Source organism: Lipotes vexillifer, unplaced genomic scaffold (assembly GCF_000442215.2).
Source record: "Lipotes vexillifer unplaced genomic scaffold, Lipotes_vexillifer_v1.1 scaffold802, whole genome shotgun sequence".
NCBI lineage: Eukaryota > Metazoa > Chordata > Mammalia > Artiodactyla > Lipotidae > Lipotes > Lipotes vexillifer.
The window spans coordinates 2,288,323-2,306,046 of NW_006790237.1; the positions used below are offsets into that span (position 1 = coordinate 2,288,323).

A 17,724-nucleotide genomic window follows, 5' to 3' on the forward strand; every position below is an offset into this window, starting at 1 on the left:
CTGCTGGCTGGGATGCCCTGGGGAGCCCTCCTAGCGCGGGAGCCCACCTTTAGTCAACCGCCGTGGGAAGTCCTTCACTGGCTGGAACGGACTGGCAAAGTCATTCTTCTGGCAATAATAACTCAATAGACTTTTGGCCAACATAACCAACTGTACTCTCCCTGTTGGCTGAGATGATGACTCACTGAACCCTCCCTATTGCCTAGGATGACACACTGAAACCTTCCTACTGGCTGAGATGACTCATTGAACTCACCTACTGGCTGAGACGCCTCAATGAACCCTCCTTGTTGGATGGAATGACATACTGAACGCCCCCTGTCAGTTGAGATGACACACTGAACTCTCCATTTTGGCTGAGATGATACACTGAACTCACCCGATTGGCTGAGGTGACACGTTAAACGCTATTGGCTGAGATGACACACTAAACCCTCCGTACTGCCTGAGATGATACATTGAACTCTCTTCCTATTGGCTGAGATGACCCAATGAACCCATTTTAGAGCCATGATGAACAGTGGACTCTTCCTGTTAGCCATGATGGCCTAAATGATGCCTTCCTGTTGGTAATGATTACCGGGGGAACCTTCCCTGACAAAACCAAGATGACTTAATGAATCCTCCTTATTTGGCTAAGAGTATGCAGTGAACTTTCCCCATTGGTTGGAATGACAGGGGAACCCTTCCTAGAGTCCAGTGAAGCCTTTCTATTGGCTGAGGTAACCAGCAAACCCTCACTGTTCGCCAAAACAGCCACCCCCCGCAACCCCGAACTCTCACTATTGGCAGAAATGATTCAGTGAACCCGCTCTGTTAGTCACACTGACCAGGTGACCCCTTCCTTTGGAGAAGACGTCCCTTGGGTCCTCTCTCCTCCCACCTGACCACCAGGGAGGCACTGGGCCTGCAGCCCTCACCCGTCCCCGGGCCCCCAGTGGCCCATCTGCCAAGCACTCACCATGATGTTGGGCAACGTGGCGTAGCGGGGCTCGTTGAGCCGCAGGTCAGCGGTCACCACGGCAGGCAGCTTCAGGCGCAGGGTCTCCAGGCCCCCATCGATCTCCCGCTCCACTTTCACCTTGTCCCCTTCCATCGTCACCTGGGAGGCAAATGTGCCCTGGGGAGGGACAGTGTTGGGGGAGCACAGGTGAGGTTAACCCAGTGCAGGCACAGAGCAGGCCACTGCTGAGTGCACAGCACACGGATGAGCCAATGAATGAGAACAGAAGTGGGAGAGTCCCGCAAGGTGACCTACAGACATCAAGCTCAAAAACAGGAGGAAGCCACAAGAAGGGAACTCAAAAATCCAGGAGAGGGTCTTTCCTGGGACCCAGAGTGTAGGTCCTAATGTCCTGAACCTGCCCGTTGGATCTCCCTTCCTTAATGATAATGAACATGTATGGAGTTTGGGGCACTGTTCTAAGCGACTGTATTAAGTCATCAGATCCTCATAGGAACTCTATGAGGTAAGTGCTATTATCCCCATTTTACAGATGAGGAAAACTGAGGCAGAGAGAGGCTAAAAAATGTGCCCAGCCTGGTTCCAGGCTCTATGTCATGGTCTCACTTGCCCACCTTTCTGTCCCCAAGAGCTCCCTTTGAGGTCCCTCTGCTGAGCCAACAACAGAGCCTTCTGTGTACCTTGATCCTCGAAACATCCTCCGGGGGCCCCTCAGCACCCACTCTCTGGCCCAAGGCTCCTCTGCCCTTCGGTCCTGAACCACCATTTCCTGACGTGACCTACACCCTCTCTGTCTAACCAACCTGTTTTTCCCGTTCACTTATTCACTGGACAAATCTTTCAGGTCTTAGTTGGAATGTCCCATGAGCTTGGCTCTGGGGATGCACCATGAACACAACCGACAAGGACCCAGCTTTTGGGGGCATTTATCCTGCAGTGAAGACCACCGGTAACCAAGTAAATACACAGTGGCCACTGGCCACATGTGGCTTCTGAGCATGTGAAATGTGGTTAGTTCCATCGAGGGAGGGATGGAATTTTTCATTTTATTTCATTAATTTACATTTTAAAACCAATAAGCAAGATCCATTATCATGTTTGTGGTGATGGTTTCATGGGTGTGTAACACGTGTCAAAGCTTACCTAACTACACATTACACGTGTGCAGTTTATTGTACAGGTCAGTTTTATCTCAATAAAGCTGTTTAAAAAAAAAAGGATACTTGATGCAGTTATTGGAAAACGTTTAAGTCTGTTTGGAACAAGTTGGATTCGTGAATCTACTTTTTCAACAATGAGTATTAGGAATCTAAGTATTTCTTATGGAAATTGAGCATGTGAATTGAGATGTGCTGTAAATGTAAAATACACACTGGTTTTCGACGACCTCGTACCAAAAGCCAAAAGAATGTAAAATAACTCAATATTTTTTTTTTCATTTTTTTCTTTTTCGGCCACACCACACGGCTTGTGGGATCTTAGTTCCCCAACCAGGATTGAACCTGGGCCCTCGGTAGTGAAAGCAGAGTCTTAACCACTGGACCGCCAGGGAATTCCCAGCTCAATATTTTTTCTATTGATGACATGTTGAAATAATATTATCGATACATTATGTGAAATAATATAGGATTAAAATGAATTTGGCCTTTTTTACTTTTTCAAATGTAGCTGTGAAAAGCTTTAAATGACCCATGTCGCTTGCATTTCTATTGGACTGGAATGGGAAATGTGGAGTTGGGGAGGGGGCGTGAGTACTTTCATAGACAGTGGGCAAGGCAGGCCTCTCCGAAGAGGTGATATCTGAGGGGAGACCTGGTGGGGAGTGAAAAGCCCTGAGGAGATCTGAGAGAACCCTGTTCCAAACTGAGGCAACAGTCAGTGCAAAGGCCCTGAGGCAGGGCTGAGTGGTGTGGTTGAGGAGCAGCAGGCTGGGGAAGCGGCATGTGAAGGCCCAGATGTGGCCTGGTGTCCTGGCTGTGCGCCCCTCCTTCCTGCCCACTGGAGTAGCCATCCTGCTTTACACCTGCCTCCCTCCAGAAGGGCAAGGACAGGGGTGGCTGTGTCCTGAGCCCCCAGGCCTGGCCTTCAGCAGATGCTCCCCACTCCGGCCTCACCTGTGGCCAGTCCAGAAATCCGGCTGTCATCTGCCCTGTCTGGTTACAATCATCATCGATGGCCTGAGTGGGGAAAGAGAGAAGACTGTACACTGATGGAGCTTCTCACGTTCCATTGGGCCTTTCTCTAGAATGCAGGCTGGCAAATGTTTTCTCTAATGGGCCAGGTAGTAAATATCATAAGGTCTCTGTCACAATCGCTCAACTCTGCTGCTACAGTGCACGAGCAGCCATAGTCAATTGCAGGAGCAGCCATAGACAATAAGTGTCTATGTAAAGAAACGCAGTAGCATTTCAATAAAACTTTATTTATAAAATCAGTGGTGGCCATTGGACCACAGTTTGCTGACTCGTGGTCTAGAATGATCCCATGCCCTCACCTGGGCCCTGAGATAGGCAGTCACTCGTCCAGGAGTACATGAGGGCACCTGGCATCCCAGATGCCAAATCTTTGCCCACTGCCTAAATATTCCTGAGGCATCCCTCTAGCCAAACCCTATGCCAGTCACAGTAGGGAACTAGATGAATGGCATCTGGGCCAATGAGTACGTTTTATCCCTGACCCCAGTGATTGGTTCAGGGATGGGCACATGACTCCAGCTGGACCAATGAAGTGCCAGCTCTAGAAGCTTTGCTGGAGCCCTTGGGAAAGAGATTCCTATCTTTCTCTTGGGTTTGTTAGGCTGGTGGGATGTGAGCCTGGAGATACACAGAGTGAAGCCAAGACAGAGGACAGGAGTGTAGAGCACACGGGACTGGATCAAGCTGTGCCTGAAGCCTGTTGCATAACCTAATGAGCTTTGCTTTTTGGCTTCAGCCAGTTTGAGTCACGATTCTGTCACCTACCTGCTTGCCCAGCAGCACCAGGTCCGCCTTCTCCTTCTCTGCCAGCTTGGCCAGGACCCGGGCCACCTGCAGGGGACCCAGGCGATCCACCTCTGCAGCCGGCACCTCCACGTGGATGCCTCGGTCTGCACCCATGGCCAGAGCGGTGCGGATGGTCTCCTGTGGAGCAGGGAAGGGGCTTGACTTGCCTTCTAGCCCTAGGGGGACCCAGGAGCCCAGTCTCCAGCCCTCCTCCCTCAGACCCAGGAGTCCAGGCCCCAGTCCCTCTTTCCTTAGACCAGGGACTTGGGGTCGCAGGCCCCCGAGCACCTGGCACTGGGCAGGCCCACAGCTGACGGCAACGACTTCCTTCACCAGCTTCTTCTCCTTGAGCCGCACGGCCTCCTCCACGGCGATCTCGCAGAAGGGGTTCATGGAGTGCTTCACGCCATCCGTGACCACACCCGTCCCGTCGGACTTCACCCGTATCTGCTCAGCCAGGAGGGAAGGTGGCAGGGTCAGGGGGAAGCGGGCAAGAAGGCGGGGGTCGGTGGCCGAGACATCAAGCCTCGCGCAGGCTGGACGGGGACCACAGGGACCTGGAAAGGGGCAGGGCCTTGTCCAGGGTCCCACAGCTCCAGGGACAGAGAGGGTTAGAATTCACAGACGGGTGGAGGTCACCTTCTCACTCAGACATTCGCTGAGCGCCAGGGACGTCTGCCATGCTCGTCCTACTCTGTGGCTGTTCCTTGGGCCTGAAAGAGTGTTTCTCAAACTTTTCTTTACCATAACCCACTGCGAGAGGTACACGTTACAATATCCCCAAGTGTATTACAAACGCACAACACACATTTATACATAAACGTAAATACCAAGGCAATGTAAGGTTCGGTGATCGATTCTAACCCTTCCATTATACACCATACCCTGACATTTTCTGTTCCTTTTTTTTAAATGCCAGCCTGCCACATGGTTTTCCTGACCGACACATGGTTAAGATCGAGTCTGAAAAACACTAGCATTGAAAACCTCTCTCTGCCAAACAGGCTAAGGTCAAGGGCAAGCAAACCTCGTCTATTCCTTTCCTCACATGGTGAGTCTTCACTGAACACTGGCCCTGCGCTGGATTCCTAGGCACCACCATGTGCAAGGCAGACAGGTCTGCTGGCCCGGGAGCTCCTGGTCTGGCACAGGGGGGCATGGCAGGAACAGTAACTACTGCTTCTGTTAGTTTCCCGAGGCTGCTGTGACAAATGACCACAAACTTGGTGGCTTACCGTCTCACAGTTCTGGAGGCCAGGAGGCCAAAATAGGTTTTGCTGTGAAATCAAGGTGTCGGCAGGGCTGCGGTCCCTCGGGAGGCTCGAGGGGAGAATCTATTCCTTGGCCTCTTCAACTTGGAGGGGCTGCCAGCATTCCTTGGCTTGGGGTGGCATCACTTCGCCCTCAGCTCTGTGCTCCATCTTCGTGCAGCCTTCTGTGTGTGTGTGTGTGTGTGTGTGTGTGTGTGTGTGTGTGTGTGTGTGTGACGAAACTCGACTCCTCTCTCATAAGGACTCTTAAGATGGCATTTAGGGCCCACCTGGGGAATCCAGGAGAACCTCCCCATCTCAAGATCCTTAACTCAGTCGGGACTTCCCTGGCGGTCCAGTGGTTAGGACTCCGTGCTTCCACTGCCAGGGCCCTGGGTTTGGTCCCTGGTTGGGGAACTAAGATCCCACAACCCACATGGTGCAGCCAAAAAAAAAAAAAATCCTTAATTCAAAGGAGTTTTGCAAAATCCTTTGCAAAGCCCCTATCTCCAAAGAAGGTAAGAGTCACAGGTTCCATGGATGAGGAACTTCATAGCCCAGGGGGGCCACTGTTCCCCCCACAATCCTCTTGGTAGCAAACAGGGATGACAGTATTGGCCACTGCGGGAGCATCTCGCAGGAGCCCTGTTCTAAGCAATCACACGCATCCTAACTCATCGATCCTGGCAACAGCCCCGTGAAAGAGGAGCTGTTGCTGTCCCTGTGGGCAGACAAGGAAACTGACGCTCCGAATAGCAGTACCTGTCCCAAAGTGACACGGCCAGTCAGCAGTGCTCTGCGCCCCAAGCACTCAAGTCCCCTCTGTACCACCTGACAATTCCTGAAGGGGGGTCCAGGAGCTGTGAGACAGCACGATCGGGGCCCGACCCAGTCTGATGTTGGAGGCTATCAGGGAAGGCTTCCCTGAGGCAGTGGCACTTGAGCGGAACCTGAAAGAGGAACAGGCATCGAGTAGGTGAAGTGTGAGGGAACGTCCTGGGGGTGTGGGAGGAGCATGTGCAAAAGCCCTGAGGTCTGAGGAGTCCCAGGAGGCTGGTGTGGCCAGGGGAACACAGTGTGCTGTCAGAGAAGCTGGCAGGGGCTGAACGGGGGTGACAGGCACAATAACAGATCCTCAGGATGCCCACATCCTAATCCCTGGAACCTGTGACTGTCACCTACATGGCAAAAGGGACTTTGCAAAAGTGATTTAAGTTTAGGATTTTGAGAGAGGGAGATTATCCTGGATTACCCAGGTGGGCCCAAAGTAATCACAAGGGTCCTTACAAGTGAAAGAGGGAGGTGAGAGAGCGTCAGGGTCCAAGAGAGCAAACACTAGACTGCTGATCGAAGACATAAGAAGGGGCCACGAGCCAAGGGGCGCAGGCGGCCTCCAGAAGCTGGGAAAGGCTAGGAAACGGATTCTCTTCTTGAACCTCCGGAAGCCATGCAGCTCTGCTGACACCTTGATCTTAGCCCAGTAGACTCATTTCAGACTTCTGACCTCCAGAACTGTAAGAGAATAAGTCTGTGTTGTTGTGAGCCACTAAATTTATGGTAACTAGTTACAGCAGCAATAGGAAATGAATTCAACTGCGCAGGGCCCAGCCGGCCATGCCGGGGAGCTGGGTCTTGATCCAAAGAACAACAAGGAAAGGTAAAGAGGTGAGTGGTTCCAACTTAAGTTTGTACAAGGTCGTTCTGTGTCTTGGTGTAGAAAACTGGGAAAATGGCAAGAGCGGAAGTGAGGAGACAGCTGGGCAGCTGTTGGTCACCGAAATAAGAGATGACAGTGGTTCGGACAATCCATCCACATGTGGAAGTGGATGGACTGGAGAGGTCTGTGGAGGTGAAACTGACAGGGTGCTGGGGGCAGGAGAGGGAAGAGTCTAGCAGGACTCTCGGGTTTCTGGTGGGTACATCAGTACAGCGGGGGAGGATGCTGAAATTGGCTCTAGCCTGAGAGAGAGACTGTCAGAGAAGCCTGGCTTGGGAGCCTGCATAATCCGGCTCAGGACCTCACCTCTTTCTTCTCCTTGGCCGGAGCAGACCTGGGCTGACAGCAGGGACTCTCTCTCTGCGACTATTTCCCTGCACCTGTTTCTCTGGGGCTGAGGGATGTGGTTGTTCCTCCCATCCACGGGACAGAACTGAGGTGGGAATGTGGGATTCGGGCAGGGGTCCCCCAGGCTGGCTGTACCTCAGGGACCAGTAACATTACAAGGAGGAAGAGAAAGAGGAAAAGGACAACTTCTACTTTCTATCCCTGTTACTTCATTTTGAAAAAGTCACCTTAGCACCAACAGTAAGGCTCAAACCCCAGAACTTAATAAATGCACTTTACAGAAAAAGCCATGGAGCAAACACCATGCACTGAGTCCATGTTTTTGTTTTTTCACTAGAACCTGGGCTGGGCATGTCGCCCAGGATTTCCCCAGAATTTCCCAGACATGCCCCTGGCTCCATCCCTTACCTCCTTCCCTGGTCATCTTCCTCAGACTGCATCCCTCCTAACTCTCCCCGCCCCCTTCCTCTGTTTCTTTCTGGAGCATGTCTGCCATATGACATATGCTGTACTGATTAGCTGTCTTCTCCCCAGCAGAACGTCAATTCCATGAGGACAGGGATTTATGGGTATTTTGGTCATGACCGTATCCCCAGGGTCTAGAGCGGTGCCTGGCATGTGGTGGATGCACTGGAAATATTTGTCGGATGAATGAATGAGAATTTGCTCACAAGAGTAATGCATTAAAACCTGCACCTGTCCGTTCATCAAACACTTACTAAACAGCATGGAAACTAACAGGCCAAAGCCCTGTCTTTCATGAAAAAAAAATAAAATCAAAGAAAGGAGTTTCCCCTTTATAAATAGGAAAGCAGCCCATCAGTATAAGGCCTCACTGGGAAGCCAGGGGGCCCAAGAGAGGGCCTCAAGCCTGCTCCGGCCCTGGCAGGACTCTCAGCCCCAGACTCCTGACCCCCAAGGAGGAAGGGTTGCGAACTCTCCAGCACCAGGGACCCGTGCCAGCTCACCTTCTCCGTGGAAGACCTTTGAAGCCTGAGTTGATTTCAAGCTTCAAAAACACTGTTTAGTTAAATTATGTAAGTCGGGAAACCATGGTTGGCCTGAAAAATCAGTGATGATCTTTTTTTTTTTTTTTTTTTTTTTCTAATAACGATGTTTTATATATTGAGGGAGATGATTCAGTGAAGCTTCCAGGCTTTCTCTCTAAGGTGTAACAAATTAACTCTCAACAGAAACAGCCAGAGGGGACTTCCCTGGTGGTCCGGTGGTTAAGACTCCATGCTGCTACTGCTGGGGGATGGAGGAGCATGGCTTCAACCCCTGGTTGGCCGTGTGCCACACAGCGCTGCCAAAAGAAAAAACGAAAGAAGGAAAGAAAGAAACAGCCAGAAACAGGCAGGCAGGCAACCTCCAAGGGCTTTATAGGCGTTCACTCATTTAACCGTCCGGACAGCCCAGGAGGTGGGTTACTGCCACCGCCATCCTCATTTGCTAGATGGGTCAACTCAGGCACACAGAGGCCAAGCAGGTGACCATGGAAGGCCTCATAGACAAGGTGACTTTTATTTTTTTTTTGCGGTACGCGGGCCTCTCACTGTTGTGGCCTCTCCCGTTGCGGAGCACAGGCTCCGGACGCGCAGGCTCAGCGGCCATGGCTCACAGGCCCAGCCGCTCCGCGGCATGTGGGATCTTCCCGGACCAGGACACGAACCCGTGTCCCCCGTATCGGCAGGCAGACTCTCAACCACTGCGCCACCAGGGAAGCCCGACAAGGTGACTTCTGAGGAAAGTCTGGAAGGGAGTGAGGAAGCAATGCTGGGAACACAGAGTTGGGTCAGACCTTGCACACCACCACCCACTCCCGAAAGGAGCGGCCAGTCTGGGGGCAGGGGGTGACAACTGGGCAAACAGAGGATCTCAAATCCAGTGTGGGAAGGGCTGAGACGCAAGCCCAGGGGGCTGCAGGAGAGCCCAGGGGGCTGCAGGAGCGCCCAAGGACACATCAGGATAGCCTGAGGGGATGAGGGGGGGGCTTCCTGGATGTGGCGATGCCAGAGAATCCCTACCCGCTATTACAATCAGTGGGATCAGAGTTAGGCAGGACAAAGGAGGAATGAGAAGCAGAGGGGGGAGCGGGGAGCTGGAAGGGCACCCAGGCAGAAGACACAGCAGGGGCAAAGGCCCAAGGCAAGCAGCAGCCGTGTCTGTCAGGAAAGTATGAGCAGCTGGGAGGCACAAAGGGGTGATGGAGGGCCAGGGGTCCAGGGCTGGACCACGAAGGGGCTCGAGCACGTGGCGGAGGGGCTGGGACTTTGTCCTCAGGGTGCTGGGAGTGGGGGGATGAGCGGAGGGGCCATGGTCAGCCCTGGGGGCAGGAAGCCCCCCCCCCCACGCAGGCTGGGAGGGGATGGACTGGAGGGGAGAGACTGGGGAAACAGGAGGAGACAGCGGTGAGGGTTCAGGGAGAAGATGATGAAGCCTGAACTGCTGCAGAGGAGGGAGCAGCGCAGAGGGAGGGAGAGGGCAGGGGGGATGGGGCTGAGAAGCGACAGGCTGTGGGAAACACAGGGAAGGAGGGCTGGGGTGGCGCCTGGCTGCTGATGAGGTAGTTAGCAGCGTTTGAATCACTTGTTTCAGACACATCCAGGGAGATGCCCTGGGGCACTGTGGAAGGGGCAGGCCCTGCCAACACTGCGGAAAAAGGACAGGAGCTCATGTCAGGACAGGACGAGTTCACACTTCCCCGTTTGGCACAGACACCAGAAGCACCCATGGGCCAGGTCCTGGGCTGGGCAACGCTGGGACCCAGAGCCGAGTCAAATGTGAGCCTGTCTGGCCGGGGAGACAGATATGAACCCAGACATCTCAGGCCAGGGCCCAGGGCTGGGGCAGAGGGAGGCAATGGGAGCCCAAAGGGACAGTCAGAGTGGGAAGGAAACCAGAAGAATCAGGTCCCAGGACCCCAAGACGAGCTTGTCCCCCAAACAAGCAACCCCCCTGCCACACACTGCCAGAGCTGTCATTAGGCCAAGTGGCTGCTGAGTGAGAGCAGGACTTCGTTGCATTTTGACCTGACTGCGGCTGCCTAGCCGGGTGATCCGTCAGCTAACAGAACCTCCACAGGCGTGTCCTCACCTGTCCAACAGGATTAACAATATCTAAACAGGGGAATTCCCTGGCGGCCCAGTGGTTAAGACTCTGCACTTTCACTGCCGTGGCCAGGATTCAATCTCTAGTCGGGGAACTAAGATCCCACAAGGCACGCAGCATGGCCACAAAAAAAAAAAAAAAATCTAGACGGTATTGAAAGGACTGAATAGGTTCATCTCCATCAAGGACCCAGAACACTGCCTAGTGCATAGTAAGGACCCACTAAATGTGAGTTGTTAATGATGCTTAAGTTTTCATGCTAGGGTCAGGCCTCCAGGCCCCTGTACTGGGCAACGCTGGGGACACAGAGGTGGACTCCTAGTCTGATGGGCATTGCGGGGTGGGGACATACATGGATGGACAGTCACTGCCTTCAGTCTGGTTTATGCCAACTATTGAGACAAAGTGGCTTGAGGGACTGCGTCTGATTTACCTCTGTCTGGACCATCTTCTGTCTGGGGACAAGTCAGGCCCTCAGAGACCTTGCCCTCCACCCCTCTCATGGAGGTTGTAAGCTATTCCACCAACTTGTCAGACTGGTTTTCATCTCTAGCAAACACACTTCTCCCTCCCCAGCGTCTCCTCACTTGCCCTGGGGCTGTGATAGCTTCTGGGTTCCCATAGGACCTCCCTGACAGCACTTTTTCTGTGCTGAACAGTCAATTGAGTGTGCAATGCAGCCGGGTGAAAGCCTGAATTGTATGGAAAACACTAGTTGGGATGAGGAGTCAGAGGGACCTGGATAGGAATCCCGGGTGTGCCCCTTCCCAGCTAAGTGACCCCTCTGTGCCTCAGTTTCTGCGTGTGTCAAACAGGAACCACGGCTCCTCCAGCAGGTAAGAAAAAGAGAAAGTAACTCACCCTGCACACAATTCTCAAGAGAGTGAGTACAGAACTGGCGGAAGGGGAACGGGGTCATGACCCAGAAGGGCTGGGTTTGAATGAAGAGGGATCGGGCGTCAGAACCTCTCAGTTCTTGACCTTTGCCCTCAGGTGTGACTTTGACGTTTGAGGGAAGAGCTGCTGAGGATCAGAGGTACCAGAAGACCCTCATACAGTGTGCGCTCTTGACCCCGGAAGTATACGGCCGCGGGGCTCAGGGAGGAGGGAGGGGGGGGCCCGGTCACCTTCACGGCGAAGTCGATGACCCTCTTGACAGCCACAAGCGCGCGCAGCTCCGCCATCTTCCCTCCGCGGCGACCCGCCGGGTCAGTCCTCACCCTCGGCCTTACGGTCCGGGCGCCCCGCCCCCTGTCCTTCTCTGCGCCGGCGCCCCGCGCCACCAGCCAGTCAACCGCTGCGGTGCCCGCCTCCCCGCCCCGACAGAGGACCAATCAGGAGGCCGGAGGGAAGGGCGGTGCGGCAAGCGGATGCGGGCCAATGGGGAGAGGATCCTGGGGAGGGAGGCGGAACCCGGAGGGGAAGGGAAAAACTGCTTTGTGAAGGGGGCGTGGCCTAGAACTAGGGGAAAGGTCTTGGGGGGAGGGGAGCGCTGCCAGGGAGGGGTTCCAATGAGTAGTCCTAAGCTTTTCCCAGTGCCCTAGGATTAGCTCTCTCCCCTAGTTCCCCACCTCTTACTCGCGTCTCCTGAGTCGCGGTGCCTATGTGTCCGAGTCCCCCCATTCTCTCCATGCCCGTGTTCCTCATCCCCTCTATGATCGTGCCTCTACGTTCCCCCATAACCGTCCTCCCCCGTCCCTGTCTCCACTTTTCCTCCATGTCTGTATCCCTACATCCTCTCCACGAGCCCTTGTCACCTCCTGACCCCACTACCCCCTGTCCCTGTTCCCATCAAAACCCTTGTCCTGTCCATGTCCGAATCTCCGTTCCCGTGTCCCCCCATGTCTCCACGTTCCCTATAGGTTCGTGTCCTTACTTCCTCCCTGAGCCTCCAGGTACCCCCGTGTCCGCGTCCTCAGGTACCCCAGAAAGGCACGTGGAGCCGCGGCAATGGAAGCAGTTCCTTTATTCTGCCCCAGGAAGCTGCGGTCATAAGCACACGGGGAATCCACTGATGGCATCCGTGCTCTGAATGATCATGTCCGCCAGCAGAAAGCAGAAGCCTGGCGGGAAGGGAACGGAGGGCGGGTGGAGGAGGGTGAGTCCTAGGGCGGATGGCCGGGAGGGCCCCGGGGACTGGGGTTTGGGGCTCCAAGGGCGTTTCTGTCGGGTCCGCGGGAGCCCAGAGTGGAGTGTGTTCAGGAGTCCCTGGGAGGTCACTGTGGTGTTTCCTGGGAGGACAGCTGGGGAGTCTCTGCAGGGAGGGGGGGTGGGTCCTCGGGGCAGTCTCCTCTCCACCCTCTTCCGTTATCCAGGTTACCCGCGAGAACAGAGAAGGGTAAAGCCAGCCACCCCGAAAAACAGGACCAGGAGAAGACGTCGTTTTTCCATGCATTCTTCACTGTGTAGCCTGTCATGGCGATCAGCAGCAGCAGGCCTGGGCCCCGCCCACCCGCCAGGTGAGGGTGGCCAGGGGGCTGCACCCAGGCCTCACCCTGACCGCGCCCATCGCCCCAGACCACGCCCTTCTTGCCCGCCCTCCCGTCCCTGCTCTACCCCATCTCCCTGGCCCCGCCCCTGACCCCGCCTCTTTAGCTCCTCCCCCTCGAGGCCCCTACCTCCTCCAGCTACCAGGCCCACCCTATGCCATCTCACCGCAGAGGAAGAACATGGCACTCGTGGTCCGGCCCCGCGAGTCGCCCTCCTGGCACAGAATCCGCAGCCCCATCACCAAGCCCACGATGCTGCACCCTGCCGCCAGCACCATGCACGCCCCGGTCACCGCCAGCATGGCTGGGGAGAGCGGGCCGCATCAACCACGCTGGCGCCGCTCCTGGCCACCACCCCCATCCGCCGGCTCCGAGCTGGGAGCAGAGTCAGGGTTTTGGATGGGGACTTGGAAGTTACATCGTGAGCGGCGGTTAATGTTGCAACAGGGAGGCAGGTCCCCGAGTTGGGGTTCCTGGTGGCCTGGTCACGGAGGGGCAGCCGGATCTTAGGCTGAAGTGGAAGGGCTGGGGGCGGGGGCACCGCAGGATGTGCGGGGCTGTGGTTTCAGGAGAGGGGGCCAGCTGTGGTCAGTGCTGGGGGGCTGTCTGGCCAGTAGGGGGGGGAGGGTCTGACAGCTGGGCGGCCGGGCCTCACTGTGGCAGGAGATGTTGGAGCAGTTGCCCCCGCTACACTCCTGCCACAGGCCACTGTGGCCCCTAGAGTAGCGGATCCAGTAGTTGGTGGCCATGGACAGAATGGTGAGGATGTTGGCCAAGAAGCCCAGCAAGATGCCACCGCTTTGAAGGCTCCGCTTCACCCCCATGCCAGGGAGGCTGCTGCCAAGGACCACACATGCAGGATTGGCCAACGCTCCTCCCACCCCCAGGTTCCTGAGACCCCCTTCTACATGTCCCTCCATATCCCAGATGGCTACCCCTGCACCCCTGCCTGGTGCCCCTACTTCTGGGACCACCCCCGTCAGGCCCCTCCCAGACCCAAGACCACCTGCCCCCTCAGGCATCACTGCTTAGGAACCTCTGCCTTCCAGAGACCTCCATCCCCCAGTGGACGTGACTTTGGCCTGTCCCTTGCCTTCCCCACCACACACCCACCTAAATGACTCACCCACAGCTCCCAGGGCTTCTCAGACAGAGCCCAGAGGGTGGGGGAAGGGAGACTGGGTCTCTGTGAGGCAGCAGGAGTTCCAGAACCCCCTTTTCTAGTGGCCATTTAAAGAGATAACCACTCACGCGCCTGCGCGCGCGCGCACACACACACACACACACACACACACACACACACACACACACACACACACACGCAGCTCTTCTGGCAAACTGACAGCTCAGAGTCAGGTGGCAAGTCTGGGGGACCCTGAAGGCCATGACATGGTAGCCCGTGTCCTTCTAGAAACTGCTCTTCCCTTGACCCCATAAGCTCTCCTGGTCTCCAGCTCTCTGTGCCCTCCCAGGCCCCCATGCAGCCTCCTGCCCCTCCCTCCACTTCTCAAGGCCGGTTCTCCTGGAGAATTCCATTCTGCATCTTCTTGCCAGGTGAGCTCCAGTGACCACTGATGCTCTGAGAGCATCCCACACTGCATCTCCAGCCTAGGTCCTCACCTGCTTCTGACCATCTCCCAGACCCTGACACTCAACCGCATCCCCATTGATCTCAGCATCTTCCACCAAACCAGGGAGGACACCATCACCCCATCCAGTTAGTTGGACCACACCCCTGGGCACTATCCTTGCCCTCTTCCTGCCCCTCACCCTACGAAGCCCTTGGATCCCTGAGTCCAGTTCCTCCCACCCCCTGAAACTTCCTGGCTCCTTTGCTCCTTTCCCTCTCATGCCCTGGCCCCAGTGCACCCTTGTCCTGTCTCATGTCCCACCTGTTGGATTGCCAAGCTCTTCTCTCCCCTTCAAGCCTCCCCCATGGGCCCCAGAAGGAGCTTTCTGGCACCCAGGCCAGACGCTGTCCCTCCCCTGCTCACACCCTTAGCTCTCCATCACCCTCAAGAGACAGTCAACTGCTGAGCTAGAGGTGCTGCCTCCTACCCACCTCTCCATCCTCATTTCCCCTCACGCTCACATTCTACAGTGGACCACAAAGCACTATTCTCCATCCTCTGAGAACTCCCAGCCTCTCCACGCCTTCACCTTAGGGTCCCTCTGCCTGCATTACCTTCCCTCGGCCCTGGAGAAGTTCCTAAACACCGTCTCCCCAGAAAGCTCACCTCCACACCACACCCCTCCTCCAGACACAGCCAGTCTTCCTGCCACACCCGCCCTGGGCTCTGCCTGCCCCCACCGGACTTGGAGCCCCTGGCGGGCAGGGCCTGATCTGACTCACCTCAGCATCCCCAGTGGGAGGCCCAGCAGAAAGGATGCACTCAGGAAAACCAGCTGAAAGAGTGAATTTGTTCTTTTTCTTTTTCTTTTCTTTTTTTTGGCTGCACCCCACGGCTTGTGGGTTCTTAGTTCCCTGACCAGGGATTGAACCCGTGTCCCCTGCAGTGGAAGCATGGATTCTTAACCTCTGGACCACCAGGGAAGTCCCAAGAGTGAATTTATTAATGAAATGAGCAAGGCGCGCTAAGGGCAAAGGCAAGGGTGACAGAATCAGAAACGGCAAAAGAAAAGAGCTAAAGGGAGAAAGACAAAGGGAAGAAAAGAGATAAAGGATGGAGAGACAAGGGCCCTGGGGCCATGCCTGATCCCACACTGGTTCCCACTCTGGTGGGAGCATCTCTAGGGCAGGGCAGGTAGCAGGATTGACTCCTCTCTGGGTGCCCAGTGTCATCTGCCGTGGAGCTGCAGTGTCGTCGGCTTCCGTTGTTGCAGCATTAACCTCGGAATAACCAGATCCCAGCAAATTTTTGTTGAATGAATGAAGACACAAAGGAAAGAGCTTGCAGGCACCGAGAGTCAAGAAAAGTTAACCTCAGAATAACCAGATCCCAGCAAATTTTTGTTGAATGAATGAAGACACAGAGGAAAGAGCTTGCAGACACCGAGAGTCAGGGCAAGAAGGAGAGCCAGCTGTTTTCATGGTTCCTGGTGACGCCTTCAGAGAATGGAGTGCCAAAGCCATCCTGTGGTTCACATGGCCTCGTAGCCAGGCCGGTGGGCCCTGTAGTGAGCTCCCAGACTCAGGCCACCTGGGTTGGCAGAGAGAAGTTAAACCCTCGCTCCTGCCCTGCCCCCTCAGGGCCCCCAGCTGGGCCCCTATCCACCCCCGGAACTCCCCAGGGCAGCAGTCACCTGCACAGAGAAAGAGGACAGTTGAAGCCCAGCCCAGGTAGAAGGACCAGGAGAAGAAAGAATGGATCTGGGGGTGTCCAGGCTGCTTCCACCGCTCGATGGTGTAGACCGCCATGGCCACTAGCAGGGACAGGGCTGGGGACGGAGACACGAGGGATGGCTCAGCCCCTCCGCAGAAACTCACCAGGTCCCAGCACCCCAAGCGCAGCCCGGAGTCCTTACCTGCGGCAAAGGCTATGAAGGTCGAGACAATGGGGCCGCGTCCAGGAGCAGACAGTGAAGGGATGCAGGACATGACCAGAAAGCTCGCAGAGATCAGGCCCCAGAGGACAGCCAGAACGCAGAAGCTCTGTGTCACGTGGATATAGCCTGCTCAGAGACGGGACCGCTGAGTGCCCGTCCCCTCAGGCCCTTCCCCACCCCAAGAGAGACCGCTCCCCCTTACCTTCTACTGAGCCCTGATCTCCTCTTGGCCAGAGGCCCGAGTGAGACAAGAAGCTGGGCCCCTCGGCCACAAACCAGAAATTCGTGCTCAGAGCCACCAAGAGAGACAACAGGCCCAGGGAGCTAGTGAGCAGGGCCAGGGACCGGCAGGGCTCCATGGGGGCGAAGGCTGGGTTTCTGGGTCCTGGGTGATGAAGAGCCTGGTGATCCAGATTCCTGGGTCTCTGCGAAAGGAGAAAGATCTGCCCCCCGGACTCCTGGGAGAGTCAAGCAGTTGGGGCAGCTGGGGGACCTGTGGTCCTTCAGATCAGACTAGCTTGGTCTCACCCAGTTCCTGGCAGCTGACTCTCGTCACACATCCTCCCTTCCCGGCTTGCATCGGCACCCGCTCCCCACCCCTTGAGGTTCTCCTCACAGTATATGGTGGGGGAAGGGCCCTGGAGATGTCACACTGTCAGTGGTTTGGGTGGGTGGAGTGTGTCTCTACAGAAGGTTCTATACCTCCTGCCCTCGGAGCCCTCCACGCCAGAGGGGGCTTCCTGTAAGAGGTGAGAGAGAGGCCTGGGGGCCCAGAGGTGGGGTGTGGTGAGTGAGGCCAGGGTGTGAGTTAAATGGGAGGGGGAGGTGTAGCCAGAGGGGACAGTTGGGGGATGCATCATTCTTTCCTGTGGGTTCTGCAACCTTCCGTTCTGGCAGACGGGGGGCCCCAATTCTAGGGTCTCCATAAAAGGAAGGGGAAGGAGGCTAGGATGCTTGGGGCTGAAGGAGGAAGCTGCTAGGAAGCCTAGACTCCAGGTCCTGGGCGTGGGGACACAGACTCCCGGCTCCTTACTTGGAGCTTATGCCCAGGGCAGGTAAACAGCGATCGCAATTTTGAAAGTTTGTGGAGGGAAGACGTCCCCACATCCTCATCTGATACGTGAGTTCACAGTTAGTGCTGTTTCGAGCAAGGCTTTCCGTCTGGTGTGCTTCATCGACAGGATCTGGGTTTCTGTGGTCGGGGAGCGGGAGTTGGGGGTCAAGGATGTCAGTGCAGGACTTTCTGGCCCTCCCCTCACAGGAGCATCAGGTCCTGGGCCCCACCTCAAATAGAAGGTGAACGTGCTACAGCCCAGGTAGAAGGCCCAGACAAACTTGACGTCTACGAAGCAGGAAT

General features: G+C 55.7%; 3 protein-coding genes across 3 annotated transcripts in view; all 3 read right to left on the bottom strand.

Annotated features, from left to right (window-relative positions):
* Positions 1-11,575, bottom strand: part of ETFB (electron transfer flavoprotein subunit beta) — a 12,031-nt gene extending 456 nt beyond the window's left edge. Inside the window, exons 1-5 of the mRNA XM_007463406.1 lie at positions 11,499-11,575; positions 4,234-4,392; positions 3,925-4,083; positions 3,079-3,141; positions 962-1,120 (exon numbers count right to left, since the gene is read on the bottom strand). Coding sequence (XP_007463468.1) covers positions 962-1,120; positions 3,079-3,141; positions 3,925-4,083; positions 4,234-4,392; positions 11,499-11,555 — 597 coding nt within the window. The 5' untranslated portion in view covers positions 11,556-11,575. The remainder of the gene's footprint in view (positions 1-961; positions 1,121-3,078; positions 3,142-3,924; positions 4,084-4,233; positions 4,393-11,498) is intronic.
* A 750-nt stretch (positions 11,576-12,325) lies between these two features.
* CLDND2 (claudin domain containing 2) lies at positions 12,326-13,684 on the bottom strand. Its single transcript, XM_007463405.1, has 4 exons — positions 13,516-13,684; positions 13,027-13,164; positions 12,692-12,808; positions 12,326-12,434 (listed from the first exon to the last, which is right to left on the bottom strand). The coding sequence occupies exons 1-4, from the start codon at positions 13,682-13,684 to the stop codon at positions 12,361-12,363; spliced, it is 498 nt and encodes a 165-aa protein (XP_007463467.1). The 3' UTR covers positions 12,326-12,360.
* A 2,278-nt stretch (positions 13,685-15,962) lies between these two features.
* On the bottom strand, positions 15,963-16,726 carry NKG7 (natural killer cell granule protein 7). Its single transcript, XM_007463404.1, has 4 exons — positions 16,570-16,726; positions 16,347-16,493; positions 16,125-16,259; positions 15,963-16,021 (listed from the first exon to the last, which is right to left on the bottom strand). Exons 1-4 carry the CDS (start codon positions 16,724-16,726, stop codon positions 15,963-15,965), a joined length of 498 nt encoding a protein of 165 aa, XP_007463466.1.
* Between the last annotated feature and the right edge of the window lie 998 nt (positions 16,727-17,724).

Coding starts and splice junctions, on each gene's coding strand:
- CLDND2 (XM_007463405.1), bottom strand. CDS start 13,684: ATGGGGGTGAAGCGGAGCCTTCAAAGCGGTGGCATCTTGCTGGGCTTC. Junction 13,165..13,515: donor CTCCAACATCTCCTGCCACA/GTGAGGCCCGGC, acceptor CGCTCTCCCCAG/CCATGCTGGCGGTGACCGGG. Junction 12,435..12,691: donor ACCCTTCTCTGTTCTCGCGG/GTAACCTGGATA, acceptor CCTTCCCGCCAG/GCTTCTGCTTTCTGCTGGCG.
- NKG7 (XM_007463404.1), bottom strand. CDS start 16,726: ATGGAGCCCTGCCGGTCCCTGGCCCTGCTCACTAGCTCCCTGGGCCTG. Junction 16,494..16,569: donor AGATCAGGGCTCAGTAGAAG/GTAAGGGGGAGC, acceptor GTCTCTGAGCAG/GCTATATCCACGTGACACAG. Junction 16,022..16,124: donor TGTCCTCTTTCTCTGTGCAG/GTGACTGCTGCC, acceptor CTGCCAACCCAG/GTGGCCTGAGTCTGGGAGCT.